The 21,809-nt window shown below is 34.8% G+C and overlaps 2 protein-coding genes across 4 annotated transcripts in view; one reads left to right on the forward strand and one right to left on the reverse strand.

Moving 5' to 3' along the window:
* The window catches only part of LOC136820484 (anaphase-promoting complex subunit 13-like), a 34,629-nt gene that overhangs the window by 3,637 nt on the left and 9,183 nt on the right, over positions 1-21,809 (reverse strand). The window contains exon 5 of one of the 3 annotated variants that reach the window (XM_067078315.1): positions 4,653-4,733. The exons of 1 other annotated variant lie outside the window; for it this stretch is intronic. The gene's annotated coding sequence lies outside the window, so the exon portion shown is untranslated. Of the gene's footprint in view, positions 1-4,652; positions 4,734-15,237; positions 15,691-21,809 lie in introns of those variants that run through there. One more of the 3 variants, XM_067077010.1, reaches the window with a different exon arrangement.
* On the forward strand, positions 4,305-5,625 carry LOC136819484 (cholecystokinin receptor type A-like). The gene has a single exon (XM_067076053.1). The coding sequence runs from the start codon at positions 4,324-4,326 to the stop codon at positions 5,563-5,565; it is 1,242 nt and encodes a 413-aa protein (XP_066932154.1). The 5' UTR covers positions 4,305-4,323; the 3' UTR covers positions 5,566-5,625.

Raw genomic sequence — 21,809 nt, forward strand, 5'->3', positions numbered from 1 at the left:
TTTCAGTTAGTAAATCTCATCAATGTATGAATTAATAACGAATTTAGGGAAAAGAGATAAATATATTGTTTCTAAAATAGTTGCACTGGGTTATGCTAGAGAATTCTCTAAAGAACTCCGAAGAAAGTTCACACATCTTAGGCCGGTTAAATATTACAAGGACATAACTTGTAGGGGCCGCGCAGGTTCTCAGGTAAGTTGTGGCATGTCTAAACGCATAATTTTTAGATCGCATTAATCAACAGAAAATGACCAAACAAATGACTGAACTCAGCGATATCATTATTAAGGACTTACCATTAAGTGCCAACACGTATGTATGTGCGCATTGACCTCAGTTTGGTAGAGAAATGACTGAACATGAAGGGTTATGACGTAGTTTCTGGCTTAAGGTGCAACCTAATTGTTCTTTTGCTCTTTTTCGCGAAAAACCGCAAAAACTGATTATGACGTCATAAAAACTAAAAATTGAATTTCTCTTCAAACTTTAACCGAAGATGTATCTTACCGAAGTCGATCCTTTGAAAAATAATATTTTCATACACCCCATCAGGTAAGAAACTGCATCAAAGTACCCTTCATATTCAGTCATTTGATTGGTCATTTTCTGTCGACCAATGCGATCTAAAAATTATGGTAATTTTAAAAGGTTATGACCAAAAATCTGAACTTAAATATCGACCAAGTCCGAAAACCCCGGTACAGCAGAGGTAAGTGAAAGGAAGCACACAAGCGAAATATGCAGAAGTTTAGGGTGTATGCAGATTTTTCAGGAACCACAAATAATTGGTCTATACAAAGTGTCTCGAATCTTTCCCAAACCTCTTTAATTTTTCCTGTAAGAGTTGATTATCGATTTTCATCTAGCATATACCGATCACCTTCCAAGCTTTTACCCCCCCCCCCAGCTCTGGATGAAGTCTAAGAAATGTGGCGAACGCTTGAGAAGGAAGTGTGAGGGAAAATTGTTCATAAACTCTTGTCTTACCAAGTCTAGTTAACAGTAAATAATCTAAGGTTTTCCGACTTTGAAATCTAGACCATATTTACCTAACAATAAATAGCTAAAAGTCGTGAAAACGAGTGAATTTCTGATTGTTTATAAAAAAATTAAGAATCTGAAAATTAAAGTGTAAGCATTTATGAAGGACTTGTTAAGTTCAAATTCTTTTTGTAAGAACTCAAATATTCAATGATTGGGCTTTTAAATTCAAAATGAAGCTCAAGATGAATACTCTCGGGTACCTAATAGCCGGGGGGGATTGGAATAAGCGGGGGGGGGGGGTTGGAAAAAATCTCAAAACTTAATAAGCGGGGGGTTTGGAATAAAAAAGTCCTGGGTGGAAAATTTTGAAAAGGAGGTTAATACAGCTGAATTAGGACAAAAGAGGAATCTTTCAAAGACATTTTCAACTTAATAAGCAGGGGGGGGGTTGGAATAAGAATATCCTGGGTGGAAAATTTTCGAAAAATTAATTAGCGGGGAGGGACGGCTATTAGGTACCCGAGAGTACACCTTTTCGGCCGTAGCCGCCAATTGCCGCGCGGGCATTTTTTGTCCGTTTTACCCTAAAACCGTTCCAGTCTTTTTGTGTACCTAAAGACAATAGAAAAAAATGTAAAAAAAGATTGGATCATCCATAGGCGTAGCGGGATACCCTGCCAAATTTATGAGTGAGAGAAGTTTTTACGACACTTGTAATTATTGTCTTAGCTTATCAAAAGATAATGAATATGTCATAAACGTCTGCACTCCCTCATAAATTTTGCAGGGTATCTCGCTTTGCCTATGGATCGAGTATAAGGTGGTACACTAAACATAAAAGTGGCACGCGCCTGACCGCGCGACTACGATTGAAACAGACAAATTATCATGCGAATAAGTTTTTCTTATAAAATATGTTTCCATCGAGGATTTTCGATATGGATTCATAACATTCCAAAACTAAGTCAGTGACTAGATGAAATGAAAACTTTGTTGACGCTATCACGAGCTTTTAAAAATTCGTATGAGACAGTGCCGACAAAATACTGACAGAAATGTTTTGTGAAACGCGACTTCTACTTTCGCTAGACGTAAATGAATAGACGTGAAACAGGTTATGGTTCATTGTACTAAAGTTTGCTTGCTTCAACTCAAGATCAGAAAATTCAAAAAAAAGGTTTTACATTCTTTAAACTTGAAAATGAAATTGTAGATGTGGTATTGGAAGACCAGGTTTCAAAACTGGTGACTAGGTTTTGAATTGCTAGACTGCTCTTGTAGTTTAAATTGGATCGACTCATTATATCCAATTTTGAAAACTGAAATGTGAGGGTGATTTTGTTTGTTGAGGAAATTATTCAAAGAAAAACACAAACAGGATTTGTACCTGACTAGACTATTTACCTTAAGTGGATAAATATTCACGAGACAATTCTTTCAAAAATGATTCAATTTTTGCGGGATTTGTTTTCGCAATTCAGTTCCTTTTTCAACTAATTCTTTCTTTTTCTTAGAGGCCTTGGCAAAACAACTTATAGCTTTTAGCAAAATTCCTGGTTTTTTAAATTGTTCGCGAGCATTGGGGAAAGCTCGTGAAAATCGCGAAAATTGGTCCACTTAAGGGTGAGGTGGCAGGGTGAGGGAAGCAATTTTTACATCTTAGAGGAGAGAAGTTTTCTTAGATCTTTCTGATATGGGATTGATATTTTAAGAAAGACGAGCCTATTAATAGAGTTGGTTCAAACAGGGCTCCCTGTTGAACATTTTATCGTGGTTTTGAAAGATAAGCAAGTTTAGTGGTTTTGAAAAACAAATTTTCGAATTTGTGTTTTGGGCCAGTCGTACTGAGAACGAAAGAAAGTGAATCCAATTATATTTCTCCATATTTCTCCCCGTGTTTACAAAGAGAAGGAGGAGTGAAAACTGTCTTACTGGCTCAGTAAAGAAATCTATCTTCATCAGTTGGGAAAATTGGAATTGTAGTAAGATGGGTGGATACCGTTAAACAGACAGGCAGACAAACAGATAAAAAGCAGTTGAGGCAATTTCTACTACAACAAAGTTCTGCAAAGCAATACCATTTCAAGATACATTACCCTCTTGTGCTGCGAAAGGACTCACTTTACATATCTTTTGAAAATTTTGAAAGATTTTAAAGTCTATTTCAAACTAGCTGGCAGTGTTCAAACCTCAATAACTTTTGATAGATTAGAATTTGAATTAAGTAGCGATTTTGTCTTTGAAAAGACAAACGGGAGTGGGATATTGTCGAATAGACCTTAGTATACTTTAGTTTCTGAAAGGGTTACAAAAGAATAGTATGGCAGAATGTTTTACGAAACCTCTCAGGAAATGAAATGTACCCCTTTGGACAACTGGGCTGTATTTTGGACTTACAGAAAGCGTTGGATAAAAAGGGGAAGATCAAAACATGACTGATGCTGGGTTGTGAAAATTCCAAGTATGAATCGCACAATTTATGCTACTAAGAGTACTTTGCGGACTCCAAAACACCCGATTTTTAAGAAAAATGGGCAAAAATAATCACAAATGGTGAAAATAAAAAACATATTTAGAACATTTCAAGGCTTAAAACTCCAAAAGTTAAGAGCACCCAAAGGCTTCAAAAAATTTGGATATTCTTATAAAAAACGTGTACTTTATGAATAGATATAATATTCAAGCTGGCACAGGCGTCAAAAAGACTTCCATTGTTGAAAGAACCTTGTGTTCGACTATAACCTAAGCGTTCCTGGTTTGCAATTATAAAGACCAAGTTATAAAGAATCAAAAATATGGCTTAGATATCACAGAATTTGATAGTTCCTGATGTAGTTATTAAAGGTTGTGGGTTCAACCCCAAGCCGGGGGTTCTCAAAATGGTACTTGATGCCTCTCTTCTTGATGCTCAGCAGTTAAGAGAAGGATCAAGGGTAAGTGGAGAAATTCAGGGAGAAAGAGTGACGCCCTCCCCTAACTTCGGGTAGATAGCAATCGAAAGAGGAGCCTTCGGGTCGCCTCCGACTGCGGTCGCAGACTTACTTACTTACAACAAATTGACTTTCTCTGATTCTTTGCACCGATTAACATATTATTTCTATTCCGTATTTTGGCTCTTTATTTCTTTTGATAAAACTAAGTTTACACAGAAAGTATGAAAATGATAAACGAGACAGATAAAATACCGTAAAGGGGAAAAATTCGTTCAGGAGGTAAATTAAACCCCTTAATAGTAAAACTGTGCAAAATCTAATATAAAATCTGTATTTTCTCTTAGATTTGTTAACAAGTGAATAAATAGACGAAGACAACCAAAGAAAAAGGACTGCAGCACCAATATGGAGAACCTTACCATTACCATCACACCATCCAACATCAATTCCTCAACCTTCTGCGTACCTGAAGCAGAGCCTTCCTCATTCTTCAACATCGTTCGCATCACTTTGTTCTCACTTATTATTTTATTATCATTGCTAGGCAACACGGCTGTCATATTGTGTGTATACAAAGTTCCGAGCATGCGTAGTTTCACCAATATTCTTGTTTGTAACGCTGCTTTTGCTGATTTGCTAATCACTTTAGTGCCCAATGTTCACGAGGTGATTGATATCGTGTATTATCAAGGAGACTGGGTCCTAGGTGGTTTCATGTGTTCGTTTTTGTACATGTGTATCTATTTATCGGTAGCAGCGACTGTTTTAACACTCGTTTTTATCACCATTGATCGTTATTTCTCGGTGACCATGCCCTATAAGAAATTCATGAAATTGTCGGATTTACCGAAAGTTGTCGGCGTGATTTGGTCGGCCGCGTTTTGTTTCTCGTCACCGACTGTTTTTATACAAAAAGTAATCCCCTTTGATGGACGAATGATTTGTATTGAAAGATGGGATTCACCTTTTGATGTCAAGGAATCACCTAAACATTATACTATCATTCTATTTATGTTTTTGTACGCACTACCCTTAACTTTAATGGGGTTGATGTATTGGGCCATCGCTCGTAAATTATCGAAACAATATCGGGCGTTAACCAAACGACTTAACGAACAAGGTGTGGAAACTACTTCTGTTAGGGAATCAACTCCCAGACGTGACGGGTATTCCCCGGTAACAAGTGAAAATAGAAATAAGGTACTGGCTGATAATTTAAACAGGAGCATTAGGGAAGACGAATTAAAGGACCAGAAAAATGACAACTCAAGTATTAATGGAAGTCGGAAGAGCAAACATCGATCGATCAGTATACACAAATCAACTAAGAGACTTAAAAGTCAGAAAACAAATTCAAGACAACCTTCACAGAGCCAACGAAAACTCAATACTCGAAACACTCGCATCATAAAAATGCTTTTCGCTGTCGTATTAACTTTCGCGTTATGTTTCCTACCAGTTTACGTTGTACAATTTTTCGCGTTTTTTCATCCGTATTTTATCAGGTGTCAGTACTATATGCCACGTGTTGCTTATTTTATGGGATATTTGTTTCAATATGCGAATAGCGCTATTAATCCGTTTTTATATTTCGGATTCAGTCAATCTTATCGGAAAGCATTTAAAAAGACATTTCTAAAACGTTAGAATTTTGAAACATTTAGAATTTATTATGAGATTATAATTTTTTGCAAGAATATTCCAAACAATCGAAAAGGTCGTAATGCCTACTTACACTTTTTTATAATACCCCCTTTCTCAAAGACCCGGTGGGACCCTTTCCTACTGGAAAAATTGACCAAAATATCATCCCCAATGCAAAATTATACTCCAATTTTTACCCCTGCTAAAATAATCTAGTCAAAAATCACCTCACCTGCAAAATATTATGCTATTTTTTCCTTCCCCACTTCATTTTCTGACTTGAAAACAATGGAATTCAAAACCCTCAGTCATGAAAAACATGAGAATATCAATCCCCATTGAGTTTCAACCCCCAATGGCTGAAATTCCCAGATGAAATGGAGTTTTTATAAGATACTTTTAATGGTTGGTCATTTGAAGTAATAAAAATGACGCGTTTTTTAGAAAAAGTAACAAAATTTTTTTATTACTGGTTAACGACCAACCAAATCAAATAATCAGATAAGAGCTTGTAAAAACTCAATCTCGTCTCGAAATTCCTACCAGGTCTGTGAGAAGGAGATGTTTCAAATGAATCAGATGATTCCTTAGCCTGGGAATCCAAGCGTTAAACTTTTTCACAGTCTAGTTTATGATATTTTTGCTGCTGGTTTAACGCTTGAGTGCAGGTAACTCGCCTGCAGGGAGATTTTTCCCTGCAATGCAGTTTCGGCCTGATTGGGTAGCTTTCGGCGTATTACTTAGCAGTACTTTCGCGCGCATTTTGATAATTTCGATGCGCGCGCATAATTTATGGAAAAAGCTGACTTGGCTGGAAGTCTAAATACATGTGGCTGATCTTTTGATGTGGTTTTTATTAGTTTTGAAAGTCTTTAGAGCTTGTGAAAGAGTTTTTATGGTAAGTTGATTATGTGTGTTTGCCTGGGTTTCCAAAGTTCAGCAAGTCTGTCAACAAGGGTTCACACACAGACTGTTTATAACATTCTGTGTCAGACTAATCTACCTGCACCAAGCTCTATAATTTTAGAACTTTGTGAGGTGAGGTATTTTTTGTTTTTTCTAAAATTATGAGCTTGGATTCCCAGGCTAATGATTCCTGTATGAATAGATCTTATAAAAATATCAGGGTGAAAATGAACGAAATGAAAAGATAGACATAAGAATAACTCCAGGATGATATTTTGATAACTGACCCGAAGGGCGGGAAAGGGTGTTAAAAATCAAAAGGAAAGGTGGAGAAAAAACAAAAGGCAAGTATAATTTCTATCAGAAGATTTGTTGTGTTTATAATATTATAATCTATTTTAAAAATCATCAGTTATTTTTGAAAAAACAAGCGATACTTTTATGGACCTACCGGGTAATACATCTGCATCTAAGTATGAACATTATGATGAAAGAATGAAAATTTAAGGCGGCAATAAATTCTTTAACACATGAAAGGTGTAAATCCACACAGCATAAAAGTGATTAGATCTTGAAAGAGACAAACAGTGTTTAAATTAAAAGCAAAAAAATACTGACACTGTTTAATCATTCAGAAATAAATTAAAACTGAAGTAAGAACAAAATTGATTTCATTTTTATGTTAATTAGGGTTATAATTCATAAATGAACTACATGCTTAAATCTTAAGCAAAATCCCGAAATCCTGTTAAAAATTAAGTTGAAAAAATGTGTCGGAAATATGAAAAAACGACGATTTCCGGACCATCTCCGGTTCTATAGGCCGGAAATTTTTAATTTTCGGTAAACGGTTTTTGGCACCTTTTTGGCAGTACTAATGTGCATCTGTGAACAAAAAATCACAAAAATCTAAAGTCTATTCACGATAAGTGTGCACTCTTTTTTCTTTTACCTATAACTTTTGAAGGAATTCTTCAATCTTTATAAATTTGGTATCAATGGAAAGATATTAGTGAGTGGAACAATTTAAAATAAAAAAATCTTTAAAAAAATTACAAAAATGAAGATGAAAATGAAGAAGAAAAAAATGAAGATCTTGTAGAATACTGCTATAACTTTCATTTTCGCTGGAGAGATTCTTTGATCTTAGAAGATCATCACTGTGAAAAAATTTCATTAAGATATTTATTCAATATAAAGTTATGATACAAAGTTAATAAGTGATTGACCCCAAAAAACAGCAAAAAACTGCAGAAAACAGCGTTTTTAGACGTCAATCAGCTTATAACTTTGTTTGATATCTTTTGACTGAATGATTATTTTTGAGAAGTTTTTTCACAATAATGACGTTCGATGATCAAGGATTCACTTCACGGAAAATGGTAGTTATAGCACTTTTCTACAAGATCTTCATTTTTTTCTTCTTCATTTTCATCTTCATTTTTAGAATTTTTTTGAAAATTTTTTCATTTCAAATTGTTCCACTCACTAATATCTTTCCAATGATACCAAATTTATAAAGATTGAAGAATTCCTTCAAAAGTTATCGGTAAATGAAAAAAGAGTGCACACTTATCGTGAATAGACTTTAATTATAAAATCTCGAGAAAATCTCAAAAAACCGCTTTTTGGGACATTTTCGGTTCTACCGGCCAGAAAAATTTCTTTTTCGAAAATTGGGCCCCGTCACATTTTGGGCATTGCTATTTTACATCATTGTGCAATAAACCATGAAAATCTGTCGAGTGTAACTTGAAAAACGAGGGAAACCTCTTTTACGCCGGTTTTCAGCTGTTCAGATGATTTTCAAGCTGTTCATGCCGGTTTTCGGCGTGTTCAGTTCCGGATTCAAAGGATGATTTTTTGGATAACAAACAATGCTAAGTTTTGGGCATCATGATAACAGACCTTTTTCTGTAAAGAACGATTGCATATGTTGAAAAAATGAGATGGAAATATGAAAAAACGACGATTTCCGGCACATTTCCGGTTCTATAGACCGGTAAAAAATTATTTTTCGGTAAACGGTTTTCGACTGCTTTTCGGCAGTACTAATGTGCATCTATGTGCAAAATATCGCAAAAAACTAATGTAGGCAGATTAATTGGACTTACTTGTGCTTGTGGGGATCTTACAGCACCTGACCCCGAGAATGTAGGTGAAATTTGAATCAGACCTGAAAGATGTAGATTTGAATTTTTAAAAACAATGAATGTTTTCAATGAAATTTTGAACCTCCAAAATCTTTTCCCAGGGGTTAGTTTTATTACTTTTGATAGATAGGCTATTTTTTTTGGTCCTTGAAGTTGACTCCCATTTTCGTTATAACCCCCAGAATGTAGGTTTGGTTTTATGGTTTTAAATCTAGTAATAGTAAAATGTTGATATTTTTTCAAATGGATTAATTATAACAGCAAATTTTAGAAATATTTTGTGCCAAAACAATATTCTAAAGAGTATTTTGTTATTCTGAAAAATGGATTTTTTCGCTTTTTAACCCCCAGAATGTAGGTGAAAAGATTTGGTTGTTGAGAGCAGAATTTCAGTATTCATCTGAAATTATTAATTTCTAAGAGAAATTCATACTTTAGAAATATACTCTGACAAAAATTTAACTAAGATATTAATTTTATGTGCTACAAATGAGGAAAAGTAAAAGAAAGGAAGAAAAGAAGAGACAAGAAAGTTGTTTTTATTTTGTAGGTTGAAAATTTTTTGTTAAAATATGTGAATAATGTAACTATACCCCTGCCTCATAGCCCCGTTGGAACTTTTCTCACAACGGGGACAAAGATTCCTATTAAAGTCCCAATGTGGATAGAAATTCTATTCTTCCAAACTTAGGCAAGTTTTCTAATTGGGGTGGGGTCCCAGCGGGTCTGGGATACGTCGAAAAAGCTCAAAATGTCAACATCAATCATCTCTCAGGTAGTACTTTCATGTTATGAAATACAACAAATAAGTTTTACATAATTTGACAAACTTTTTTGTGTCGGATTATGAAGGCCCAAAATTGAAGGTCAACTAACCCCAAAAAGTAGGTCAAACATTTTCGTCAAAATATCTGACTTAGAACAATAAATTTTGAAATGGACTATTTTTCCCATTTCCCTTGTTCATTAGGAGTAAGAAAATACCCTATCATCATAACTTAATTCCAATAGATCTCGATTTAGAGAAGATTTATTTAAAAAATGCCTCAATTCAGGTTGTATCCGATCAACTTTGATTCAGATTTCCGTTGGAAAAAACTAATTCAAGTTTAAATTTTATGTCTATAAATGATAAGTAATATATAACAGAAGGCTCTGATACAACTTTTTATGAAGTTGAACTATCGTTAGGGCTACAACGCTAAAAAATGAGAAACCTACATTCTCGGGGTTTACTGCATTCTCGGGGTCAGGTGCTGTAGTTAGGAAAAGATATTCTTAGGCTAGAACGGAAACCTCTATCTAAACTAAAATAGCAATTCTCGCCCGAACTTACAGTTCCTGAACTATTTTTCTTTAGTTTCAAAAGTGTGGAAATAGTATGCTTTGAATAACAATGTTTACACTGTTTACTGTTTACAGCAACTAGCTATATGATTTTATATACCGAATTTTAGTGTAATCATCGTCTACTGAGCAATATGCGGGCGATGATCTAACAAGAATTCCCAAAAATGGGAGAAACTTGCTTTTTTCCTCGAATTACATAAATAATGACGATCGGAGTTAGCATAGTTTACATATACCATAGCCTAGTGTCTATCTATGTTTTCGTTAGATAAAATGAAATTCACAGTTTAAATATACGCTTAAATATACGGACCATAGAGTCCGTGAAATCCATCTAAGGAAATGCAAAAGTCATCCCTTAGTAGGCTTTCCACGTGAATACTGTAGGGAAGAATGCAGTTTGAATCATGTCAAATCGTTTGAGTAAAGTTGATTTATCAAGAAATTACTGTTATTGGATTGACCGTATCACCGTTGAAAATCCAAGCAAAGATTGTGTTCCTACGAAGAAATCTTTTATACGCTCGTTTGAATTCAAGATCTTTCCAAATGTAAATGCAAGGGTTCACACAAGAGTTAAAAAGAAAAAAGAAAATCCCAACGACGTACAAGTACGGTTGATAAGGGCGTGTAAAATGATCAAAAAACAACACAACGATTGCATAAACAACTACTGGGAGGGCAGCACCAAAATACGCGATCATAAGTAATAAGATTTTCTTAGAGAGTCGGATATGGGTCCGTAGATGTTCTTGGTCGTTCCTACTAAGCGATAGGATGTTTGTTTGCCGTTGCTTGACGGCTTTCCAGATCTGATAATATCCAGTGAACAAGATGGTAGATGCGATGACAGAACCAATGTTAATAAAATACAGTAAAAATGTTTTGTTGAATGCATTTAAAAGTGCCGTTACTGAGTTACCAACCCAAATCGTCACAAGAACTAGATTGATTTTAAGATGAGTGATAATGTCATGGTATTTGAAAGGTTTTGTGATGCTTGTATACCGATCGTAGGTAATAAAAGGTATTGTAAAGCCTGATGAAGAACTAAACCAGGTAACAAAGAAAAGTGCAATAGTGTTTGTTCTACAAATTGAAGGTGTAATTTCCAGACCAGTCCACATCATCAATATGGCCATGGGATTTGATAACAAACCAACCAAACAATCACTACTTACTAACGATGTTAGAATTTTGTTTGATTTTGATCGTTGGGACGGCTGCCAAAGAACCATCAAAGAAAAAGTGTTTCCCAAGGTTGTAATAATTGCTGACAAACCAAAAAGGATGGTAGCTGCCACATCAAAACCATAGTTTGACGTGCTTAAGATTGCGTCGCATGACATTTTTCTAGTCTATTAAGAATGATTAATAACGTATGATTTGCAAATATCTATCGTTTTATCCATTTTTCGACAGATCTAAACTATACACCAACCATAAATCACAGGACTGCCGTTTTTTTCGAAATAAACACGCGGTAGCAGATGCTATAACAGATGAAGAAATCTTCTATTCTCATCACCTTTTCTCTTTGACATTTTACTATTAAATTTTGAATTGGAAAGGAAAAAATGGTAACAATTTCAGATGAGATAGAGTTTTTATAAGATACTTTGATAATTGGTCATTTGAAGTAATAAAAATGACACCTTCTATAGAAAAAGTAACAAAATTGTTTTATTACTGGTTAACGACCAACCAAGTCAAATGAGAGCTTGCAAAAACTCCATCTCATCCCAAAAATTTAAGAAGAAGCTATTCTGAAATTCTTAAAAGAAGATGAAAGGAAAGGGAAATTGCAATAAAAAAGAGGTGAGAGGAAAACGAGGTGAGACCAATGAAGTATAAGCCCGAAGGGCTAGAAGTCAATCTCTTTGGTAGGATTTGAAGCCAACAAATCCTACCAAAGTTGCGCGGCCTTGAGCGACCCGCCTGGTTTTTACACAAATGACAGATTGAAACTAAAATTTACCGCTTAATTTTGGAAAATATATCACTCGAAAACAAAGGAATTGCTAGATTCAATCCGTCATCAAAAATACGGCGCATATTTTAAGGCTTCAATTTTTCTTGCCTGAGAAAGGTTAGAGATTGACCTCTAGCCCTTCGGGCTTGAAACTCAATGGGTGAGACTCTGGTAAAATCCTTAAATAAGACTTTAAGACGTTGTCGGTACGCAACAAGTCAAAACACAAATTGCATACAAAAGTACAAGGTTATCATCAATGTTTAATATTAAAGATAAAACGTCGGTTTTACACGAAAACAATGTAGTGTATAAAGTACTATGCCCCCAAGAGGATTGTGGAGAAACCTACATTGGGGAAACTGAAAGACGAATTTATGAAAGGGTCTTAGATCATAGTGGCAGAGACACAAATTCGACCGTTTTCAGACATTCAGCACTCAGCGGACACGAACCGATCACTATGGACAACGTTGAAGTAATTGCGAAAGGTTTCAAACGTAATGACACTAGAGAATTACCAGAAGCTTTGTTAATCACTGAACAAAAACCTTCATTGAACGTTCAAAATTTATTCAAAACTTTACAACTTTTTACGACATAGACATATACCTTAAGTGGATAAATTTTGGCGTGAACTTAATTTGGCGATTGGCCAAAAAACAATTTTTGGCGGGGATTTAATTTGGCGATAGATCAATTTCGTAAAATTTGGCGGGGATTTAATTTGGCGAATCGGAAATTTTGTCACATTGAGATGGGTGAAAATTACTCAAAAGTATACTAAAAAGTTGTGATTTTTCACATAATTCTCTTTTTGTTAAATTTGGCGAATTGCCGAATTTGGAAATTTAGGCAAGGATTTAATTTGGCGGATTTTGGCCAAATTCGCCAAATTTAATCCCCGCCAAAATTTATCCACTTAAGGTAGTTCCTTTGTTAATTACCCTTTTTTATTGTGCTATCGATTTAGTCTCATCGTTTTCTCAGTTAAGCGTCCCATGGGTATCATTTTAGATTTTTACACATTGTTTTTTTAAATGAATTTTTTATAACATTTTAATTAGCTTGTTTCTGTAAATTTTGATTTTAGAATCCTCATTCTGTATTAGATTTTTACTCTGACGATGACCTCTTGTGAGTGAGGCCGAATATATAGTTTTTAATAAAAAACAAAAATGCTTCTGGTTATTCTATTTGTCAATAAAAAAGAAGTTTAAAGAAAAACGAATCGATATCTCAAAATGATAAAGACGTCCGCCCTGAAGGTGATCTCCTAACATATACTGATTACTCCACGCATAGCACGTATTTACTCAAAGAGGTCATTGTCTAAATTTACAAGTTCAATAGAAAAAGAAGATGAAAGGAAAGGGAAATTGCAATAAAAAAGCAGTTTAAAGCAAAACGAATCGATATCTCAAAGTAACAAAGACGTCCGCCTGGAAGGTGATATCCGAACAGATACTGATTACCCCACGTATAGTACGTATTTACTTTATTTTATGGTCTTCTTAAAAGGTCATGATCATGATAGAAAACAAGTAATACTTTTATGGACCGACCTATGTTATGATTTAACACATTTATAATTGATATCTACGTGAGCGTGACATTAAACAATCATTCAGAACACAAATAGTGACGATCTATTAAAATTAGTCGTTTGTTTCTTATAAAAAAACGTTTCGAAACCAAAATTTCATGCTCTTGAAATATTCTTTCATATTCAAGACTTCGTGAGCAAAACAACATCTTTATCATCAAAAAATTGAGCAATTTGGCTAATAACATTGATGTATGCTTATTAATAGTGATTCTTATAGATAAACATGCGTTTTTTGAGCCAACAAATTTTTTTTGAACAAATCTGCTTGAGCCATCTTTTACCTATGATGGTACCCTACTTTCATGCAAAAAATCAGAAAAAGTTAATGATCCAATTTTTCACAAAGTCCAAAAAACCCGTTTTTTAGCGTTTTTTGGCCCAAATTTGCCCCCAAATTTTTTTTTCTCGAAAATCGGGCTCCGTCACATTCGAGGGTTTATAGTTATGCATCTTTGTGCAAAAAATCATATAGAATGAAAGAGCCAATCACGAGGAAAGCTAATAACGAACGAACGGACGAACGAACGGACAAAGGTTAATTTATACCGGGGTAGGTCCAAAAAATTGCGTAACCAAAGTGATTCCAAACGGATTCCAAAATATATACCTTCAAGGCCCTAAAAACAATATATTTACAATTGCTCAACAATATCAAATTACTTGCCCTTAAACCAAGTACCATGTTGAGAGTTCGGGTGTCTGATATGCAAATACACGCTTTCTGTATAAGAAGCAGTAAAACTTTGACTCAGGCTGGGCTGTTCTTATTTTTTGAAAATTTCAAGCTGAAAATGTTCTTTCGATGTTCTTACGCTTAGCTTCGTAACTTAAAATGTGTTGAAAGTCTTATTAAAATCAGTACTCTCTGAAATCTGCGGCTTAGGATTATTCTTAATTTGTTCTTAGGTTTTGGTCAATTTTAAGCCTCGTGTTCTTATAAAATTTTTCTTATAAGAAAAAAGCGTGTAGCTCTGCTTTTACGTTTTCAGTTCGAAAGTAGATAAGATTTTCAAGCTTTTTTGAAAGGAAAAAAACCGGTGGATGAGGCTTGGCAAAACTTTTTATGGAAACAAAAAAGAGCGTTACAGAGCTTGGTGTACTTTTTTTACTCAGAATTTCATGCTCAAATCAGACGGCATCAATCATTTCTTTCAAATTCGGTATTTTTTTACCCCTTTTTGGGGTTCGGAGTTTAGCCTGTAGCATCACTCTTTTTGTAGACCACTGTATACCATCACATAATAAGTAATGCCAAAATATTGAAACTCTTATTATCAAATAATTACAATACCAGTTTAAAAAAAAAAATAGTCACAACATAAGAACAAGTGGTATAAGCAACATTTTTAGCCATTCCATTTTATATCCATAGAAGGGAGGGTGGACGAACAAGGGGCAATCGGAGAAGAATTTCCAGGGGGAATGAAGGAGTATTTTTTCATTTTTCCAGGAGGTAAAAGTTTATTCTAAAATTTCTAGGGGGTAAAAGACTGATTTTAGTTCGCCCACCCTCACTTTTAAGGAATGTAAAGAATTTTTCCAAGGCTTCTTTTACAAATTTTGGCATTTTCCAGAGGGTATCCACATATTTCAAAGAATCTTTAATTGCCTTAAAAAGGTTCGTCCACCCCCTGTATGGAAATTTAATGGAACAGCCCATTGGCATTGCTCAATTCAGCTTTAACATTCACAAAGCGAGCACATAAATTTTCATTGTGTGAGTTTTGACAGATGTAATCAAGTGAACCATTAAGCAATATCTTCCATGTTAATCTTGAGTTTGTAATTTAGCCATTTGCCTGTTCTCGACCTCCCAGAAACACTTGTCCATTCAGTTGATTTGAAATCACCAGACCGTACTTTAGCCTGACCATCATTGACATCCAGGCTACACCAATTGACATTGAGCATACAGTCTAGTGTGTAATCATGTCCCATGTTTAAATAATTTGTTGAAATGAATTCCATTGAGATATTTTTTTCGATTTTTTCAGCTCCGATGTAATCCGGTCGTATCTCATACTGGCTGGTGGTCCCTTCCGTATTATCAAGTATCCGTATTATAGTACAATGAATAGCCTTGAAGCCTACTTCCTGTTTAAAGAATAAACTTAGGCCGTAGGTGTTATCGGCATTACCTAAACATGGAGAGAGGAGAAAAGATATTTTATAATGATTAATTTTTTCAACCTAATCGTGAGGTTTTTTGGAACACAATCTTTTTCGTATTTTCTTTTATAACTTTTTAAAAGGCCGATCCAAATTTAACTAAAGAAAGGTTCAAACTTTAAAGGTCTTTTTTAATTTAATTTAGAATATAATTTAAAACCACATTCCAGCTTCCAATAGTTCGAATTACAGAAAGATTTGAATAATAGAGGTTCGAATTAGAGTGAGTTGACTGTAATATACTTTTTTTTAGAACGCCATGAAGCAACCCCAATTTTCGACTCAGGGCTGGAGTTGCTAAGGATTTTCTGGATTTCGGCCAATAAGTTGCTTATGGATTTTGAGTCAAAAATGCCTAGCAACTTCAAAGATTTTGGCTTTTTATCTCATTTTATGTCTAGTATAGTATTCGAATACCATCGGTACACATTTTAATGCCAAATAATGCCGGAAATGTCTCTTTTTAAGGTATATTCGGTTGCTTTACCGGTTCATGCTCAGTTTCAGGGCTAGGCTGCTAAGGCGAAGTTGCTTAATTTTTTGGCCATTTTCAGGGCTGGACCCAACCTCGTCCCCGTGTATCCCAGGCTTTATTTACGTTACTGATTGACGCCAGAGAATACCCTGGTGTTGGCTGATGCGAGAGTTCCCCCTCTGAGAGGGGGAACTTCTCAAAACAATACGTCATGAAATATTCTGACGTTACAAAGTTACACTGCAATGCAACGATCTCAAAAAAGAAGAGCGAATGAAATCTGACGTTTTGTTTTTGAATTACGTAATCTTTCGCGTTCGAAAACCAGCCAATGCCAGGGTATTATCTAGCGCTATCAGTAAGAATCAAAAAGCTGATAATACGCAGGGATCGAGGTTGGGCTGGACCCTTAGCAACTCGACTGCTTATAAATTAAAAATGTGTATCTATTTGTATAAAAAGCGTGTTAAATGAACTTACATTGAAAACCAAAGATACCAAGCAGCATCAAAAATTGAAAATTCATGATGATCCAAACACTGACTAAAACTCTCCGACAATAAATGGAAAAAGCTTTCGTTTACAGAAAAATCCGTACAATACCTCACGCAAGAACACTTCTGAACATGCGAAAAAAGCATACAAAATTTTACGCAATAGAACAACAACGTCATAAGGGGTTGAAATATGATGCTACTTGGTATGGCAATTTATAAAAGGTCTACCACTTTTTAAGGGTCACTTCTTTTTGCAACAAAAACAGTCTGGTTAAGAAACTTACTTTTAATTTTTTTATCAATTAATTGGCTTCGTTCGTCTGTTACATACTAGCTTTTCTCGGGATTGGCTCATTAGTTTTTCTGATTTTTGGCAATACCCAAAATATGACGGAGCCCGATTTTCGAATTCCGGAAAAAACTCGTTTTTTGGAATTTTCTCGAGATTTCATCATTAGCTTTTTCCGATTTTTTGCACAAAGATGCGTATTAACAATGCCCAAAATGTGACCGAGTCGGATTAAAAAAAACAAGCGATACTTTTATGGACCTACCTGATTTAAGACATATATAATTGATATCTACACTAAACAATCATTCAGAACACAAATAGTGACGATACCTTAAGGGAACTTATTTTGGCGGGAACTAATTTTGGCGAATTCAGCGAACCTAGACAAAATTCGCCAAAATTAGTTCCCGCCAAAATTAATTATTTTGCTCACTTGCCAAAATAAGTTCTCGCCAAAATTAGCCTAAATAACTTCTTGAGTTCACAAAAAAAGCTTCAAATAAGGCAAAATAGAACATATTTAAGCTGCCATTCGCCAAAACTAGTTCCCGCCAAAATTAAAAAAAAGAATCATTTGCCAAAATAAGTTCTCGCCAAAATTAAAAATGTTCAAGATTTTTGCCACTCGTCAAAATTAGTTCCCACCAAAATAAGTTCCCTTAAGGTATATAAAGATTCGTCGTTTGTTTCTTATAAAAAACACGTTCAGAAACCAAAATTTCATGCTCAAACACAATATTCTTTCATATTCAAGACTTCGTGAGCAAAAAAAACATCTATCTCATCAAAAAATTGAGTAATTTGGCTAATAACATTGATGTATGCTTATTAATAGCATGGATTTATTATAGAGACTCTGGATAAACATCGAATGAAACGGTGGAGAGCGAAGTATTGTTTTTCTATTGTTTCAGAAAACAATCAATGTACAAGCTTTGTCCGCAAAGGACAACTGTCATGGCGGCTCGAAGGACTCTGATTTTGAAAAATGATTAATACTCTTATTTCTAAAAAGTTCTCTAACTTTTTCTGATCGCACTTTTGCTGGCTAAAAGTTTGAAAATAAATACTAGAATACCAAGCGAACACATTTATGAAATCTGGTGTGAGAAAATCATCAGACGAGTAAAATCAGACAAAATGCTTATAATGACACGAAATTTTGAATTGGGATTATCTTTCCAATATTTCTCGGAGAAGAGCTGAGACTGACATATATTAGACGTGAGTCTCATAGCTCCACTGTGGTATGAAAATCTTTTGGTGGCACGTGGTGGCACGGTGGATTTTTGGAGGTTGAAGTTTAAAAATTTCTGGTGTCAATATTCAATTTCTTATACATAGTATGTTTTTGCATCATTCTCGAAATTTAAAACGTCATAACGACGTATAATTAGTAATTAACTAGATGAGTTTGAATCTCTGAGGAGAACTTAAAGTCTCATTTGGGAATTGGATAAGTGTATTTTGATGAGAAATGCAATTAAAAATGCTACGAAAAATCATTTAATGGTGGTAGGAGGGTGAACAATAATGTCATTACTGCGGACAAGGCTTGCACATGAGAAATTGGCAAAAATCAGCCCGTTGTTTTTCCAGTGTCTATAATAATTCCATGTGATTGTGATTCCTATAGATAAAGATGCGTTTTTTGAGCCGAAATCTGCTCGAGCCATCTTTTACTAACCTGATAACAGATGTTGATAATTTTCTTACGCGCACGGTAAACCTCTAAAGGCGCTTGAAAATTATACATCTGAGGAAAATAGTCCTCCCGCGGAAAATTCTACAACAAGAATCTTGTTGTGCGCCATAAAGTCAAAAACTGATACGGCACCCTATTCATAAACACAATCACGTAACTTTGTTGTCATCCCCAGTCCTTTAAGACGAACGCGGTCCTTACGATTTCGAGATTGCATATTCGTCAGATTGTATGTTTTCACCCATCCCTTTAGAGCTTCAGCGTGGTGGGCAGAAAACGACCACAATCTGATCTCAGGTTATCTTTTACCTACTTTCATGCAAAAAATCAGAAAAAAACAATGATCCAATATTTCACAAAGTCCCTTTTTGAGCCGTTTTTCGGCTGAAATCTACGCATATTTTTTTTTCCGAAAATCGAGCTCCGTCACATTCGAGGGTTTATAGTTATGCATCTTTGTGCAAAAAATCATAAAGAATGAAAGAGCCAATCTCGAGAAAAGCTAATAACTAAGTAATTGGTAATAAGCTTATAAAAAAAATATCGAATTTGGCCACTTTTTCTATATGAACTCGTCTAGCAACCAAAATTTCATGTCCAAACACAAATATTCAAAAAACGCCTACTTTGTGAAAAATTAGATCATTAGTTTTTTCTGATTTTTTGCACGAAAGTAGGGTAGGTATCATCGTAAGTAAAAGATGGCGCAAACAGATTTTTGCAAAAAAATTTTCAGCTCAACGACTAAAAACGGTTTTTTTGGACTTTGTGAAATATTGCATCATTAATGTTTTCTGATTTTTTGCATCAAAGTAGGTTACCATCATAGGTAAAAGATGGCTTAAGCAAATTTTTGCAATTTTTCGGAAAACCGTTTTTTTGGCATTTTCTCGAGATTTCATCATTAGTTTCATTAGGATGCGTATTAGCAATGTCTAAAATAGTCCGATTTTCAAGGAATTTTTTTTCCCGGTCGAAAATAACGGAAATATGCCGGAAACCGCCTTTTTGCAGATTTTCATTGAATTTTTGAATCTTTGCTTTTTCAAAACAAAAAGATTATTTATAAGAAAATGTCCACGATTAAGCATGGTTCAATTTTCAATGAAACTGATTTTGTAGAGGGAACTTTCTAAAAATCGCCGGAAGAGCCAAAGATCACAAGGAAACCGTTCGCTCACGCCGTTCTTTGTCGACTACAGTCGACTTTCCATAACTCGAACCTCTTCAACTCGATTATCTTCATAAACTCAACGATTTTTCTGGTCCGTCGAGAAGATTCTTAGGCTATTCTGCCTCTCTATAACTTGAATTTCCGTAACTCGGACGATTACTGATTATCCCCTTGGCGTTCCAGCACTCGACTATATTACACTTCTCTTCTTGCTCCAAGTTTAAACATTAGTTAGGTTCAATCAGCATCCCAGCAAATTTTGGCTAAGGCTCGTGAATTTCAGGCTTAAAATGGGCATTTTCTCCCGTAAATCCTCGAATAAGCGCCCCGCTCGAATAAGCGCCCCCCTTTTAGTTAAATAATATTATAAGCACCCCGCTCGAATAAGCGTCCCCATTGAATAAGCACCATCTCCAGGAAGAATTTGAAATTTTGATGACATCAGCACTTTATTGCAAAATTTCGTATTTTGTTGATTTCTGCTGACGAAAGCAAAATTTCGAAAAGTTTTTTTTTATAAAATGATCCTTTTAATAATATTCAACGTTGGTCCAAATTTCATGTTTCTACCATTAGCCAAACTGGAGATATTTAAAAAACAAGTTTTGCTGACGTCAGCACTTTTTGGTTTTTGCGGTTTTTCGCAAAAATAAGGGCGTAAATAATTAGGTAACACCCCTACAGCGAAACTTCATCATGGTACCCTTCGTAGCAAATCATTGGTTTCCCCATTTTCTGCCGGCTAATGGCCTTCAAAAATTATGGTAATTTTCAGGTTTTTGAGACATGCCATAACTTACCCGAGTTAACCCTTTCCGTGTCGATGTCCAGTGTACAGTTGAACTCCTATAATTCGAAAACTCACCTAATTCGAACAGATCCTGTGGTCCCCTCAGAATTTACCTTGAAAACTTTACAATCATACTTTCAAGTTATCAAAAAAGGTTTTTAAGTCCGGTATATTTGACACGTGTGCTGGCAGCTAACAACTGGTGATGACAAATATACATGCCATTACAGCCATAATCGCACGATGGGTTATTTTTTCTTATTCGGCACGCCCTCAAAGATAGCAATCAATCGTTAATTGCATCCTGTAGAGAGCAATTAATCGTCAATCACACTCTCCAATGCGGCACCAATGTTTACAAAATTGATTTTAATGTTTTTTTTACATTTTTTTTGCATCGAACGTTTTAATTGCATTCGAAATTTATTTTGTGAGAAAAAAAATCAATAAACAACAATAAAACAAGTGATACTTTTATGGACCTACCTGGTTATGCATTTAACACATATATATAATTGATATCTACGTGAGAGTGACCATTAAACAATCATTTAGAACACTAATAGTGACGATCTATTAAAATTAGTTGTTTGTTTCTTATAAAATAACACGTTTATAAACCAAAATTTCATGCTCTTGAAATATTCTTTCATATTCGAGAGCAAAAAAACATTATCTCATCAAAAAATTCAGTAATTTTAAGAACATTGATGATGATGTATGCTTATTAATAGTGATTCTTATAGATAAACATGCGTTTTTGAGCCAACAAAATTTTTTTGCAAAATCTGTTGAACCTCTTTTACCATGATGGTACTTTACTTTCCTGCAAAAAATCAGAAAAAAAATTAATGATTCAATTTTTCACAAAGTCCTAAAAACACATTTTTTAGCCGTTTTTTGGCCCAAATTTGCCCAAAAATTATTTTCCAAAAATCGGGCTCCGTCACATTCGAGGGTTTATAGTTATGCATCTTTGTGCAAAAAATCGTAAAGAATGAAAGAGCCAATCTCGAGAAAAGCTAATACCTAAGTAATTGATAATGTGCTTATAATAAAATATCGAATTTGGCCAGTTTTTCTATGAAAACACGCCAAGCAACCAAAATTTCATGTCGAAACACACATATTCTTTAAAAGTAAGCCCTCCTGAGA

This window comes from Clytia hemisphaerica, unplaced genomic scaffold, assembly GCF_902728285.1.
Source record: "Clytia hemisphaerica strain Z4C2 unplaced genomic scaffold, Clytia hemisphaerica genome assembly, whole genome shotgun sequence".
Classification (NCBI taxonomy): domain Eukaryota; kingdom Metazoa; phylum Cnidaria; class Hydrozoa; order Leptothecata; family Clytiidae; genus Clytia; species Clytia hemisphaerica.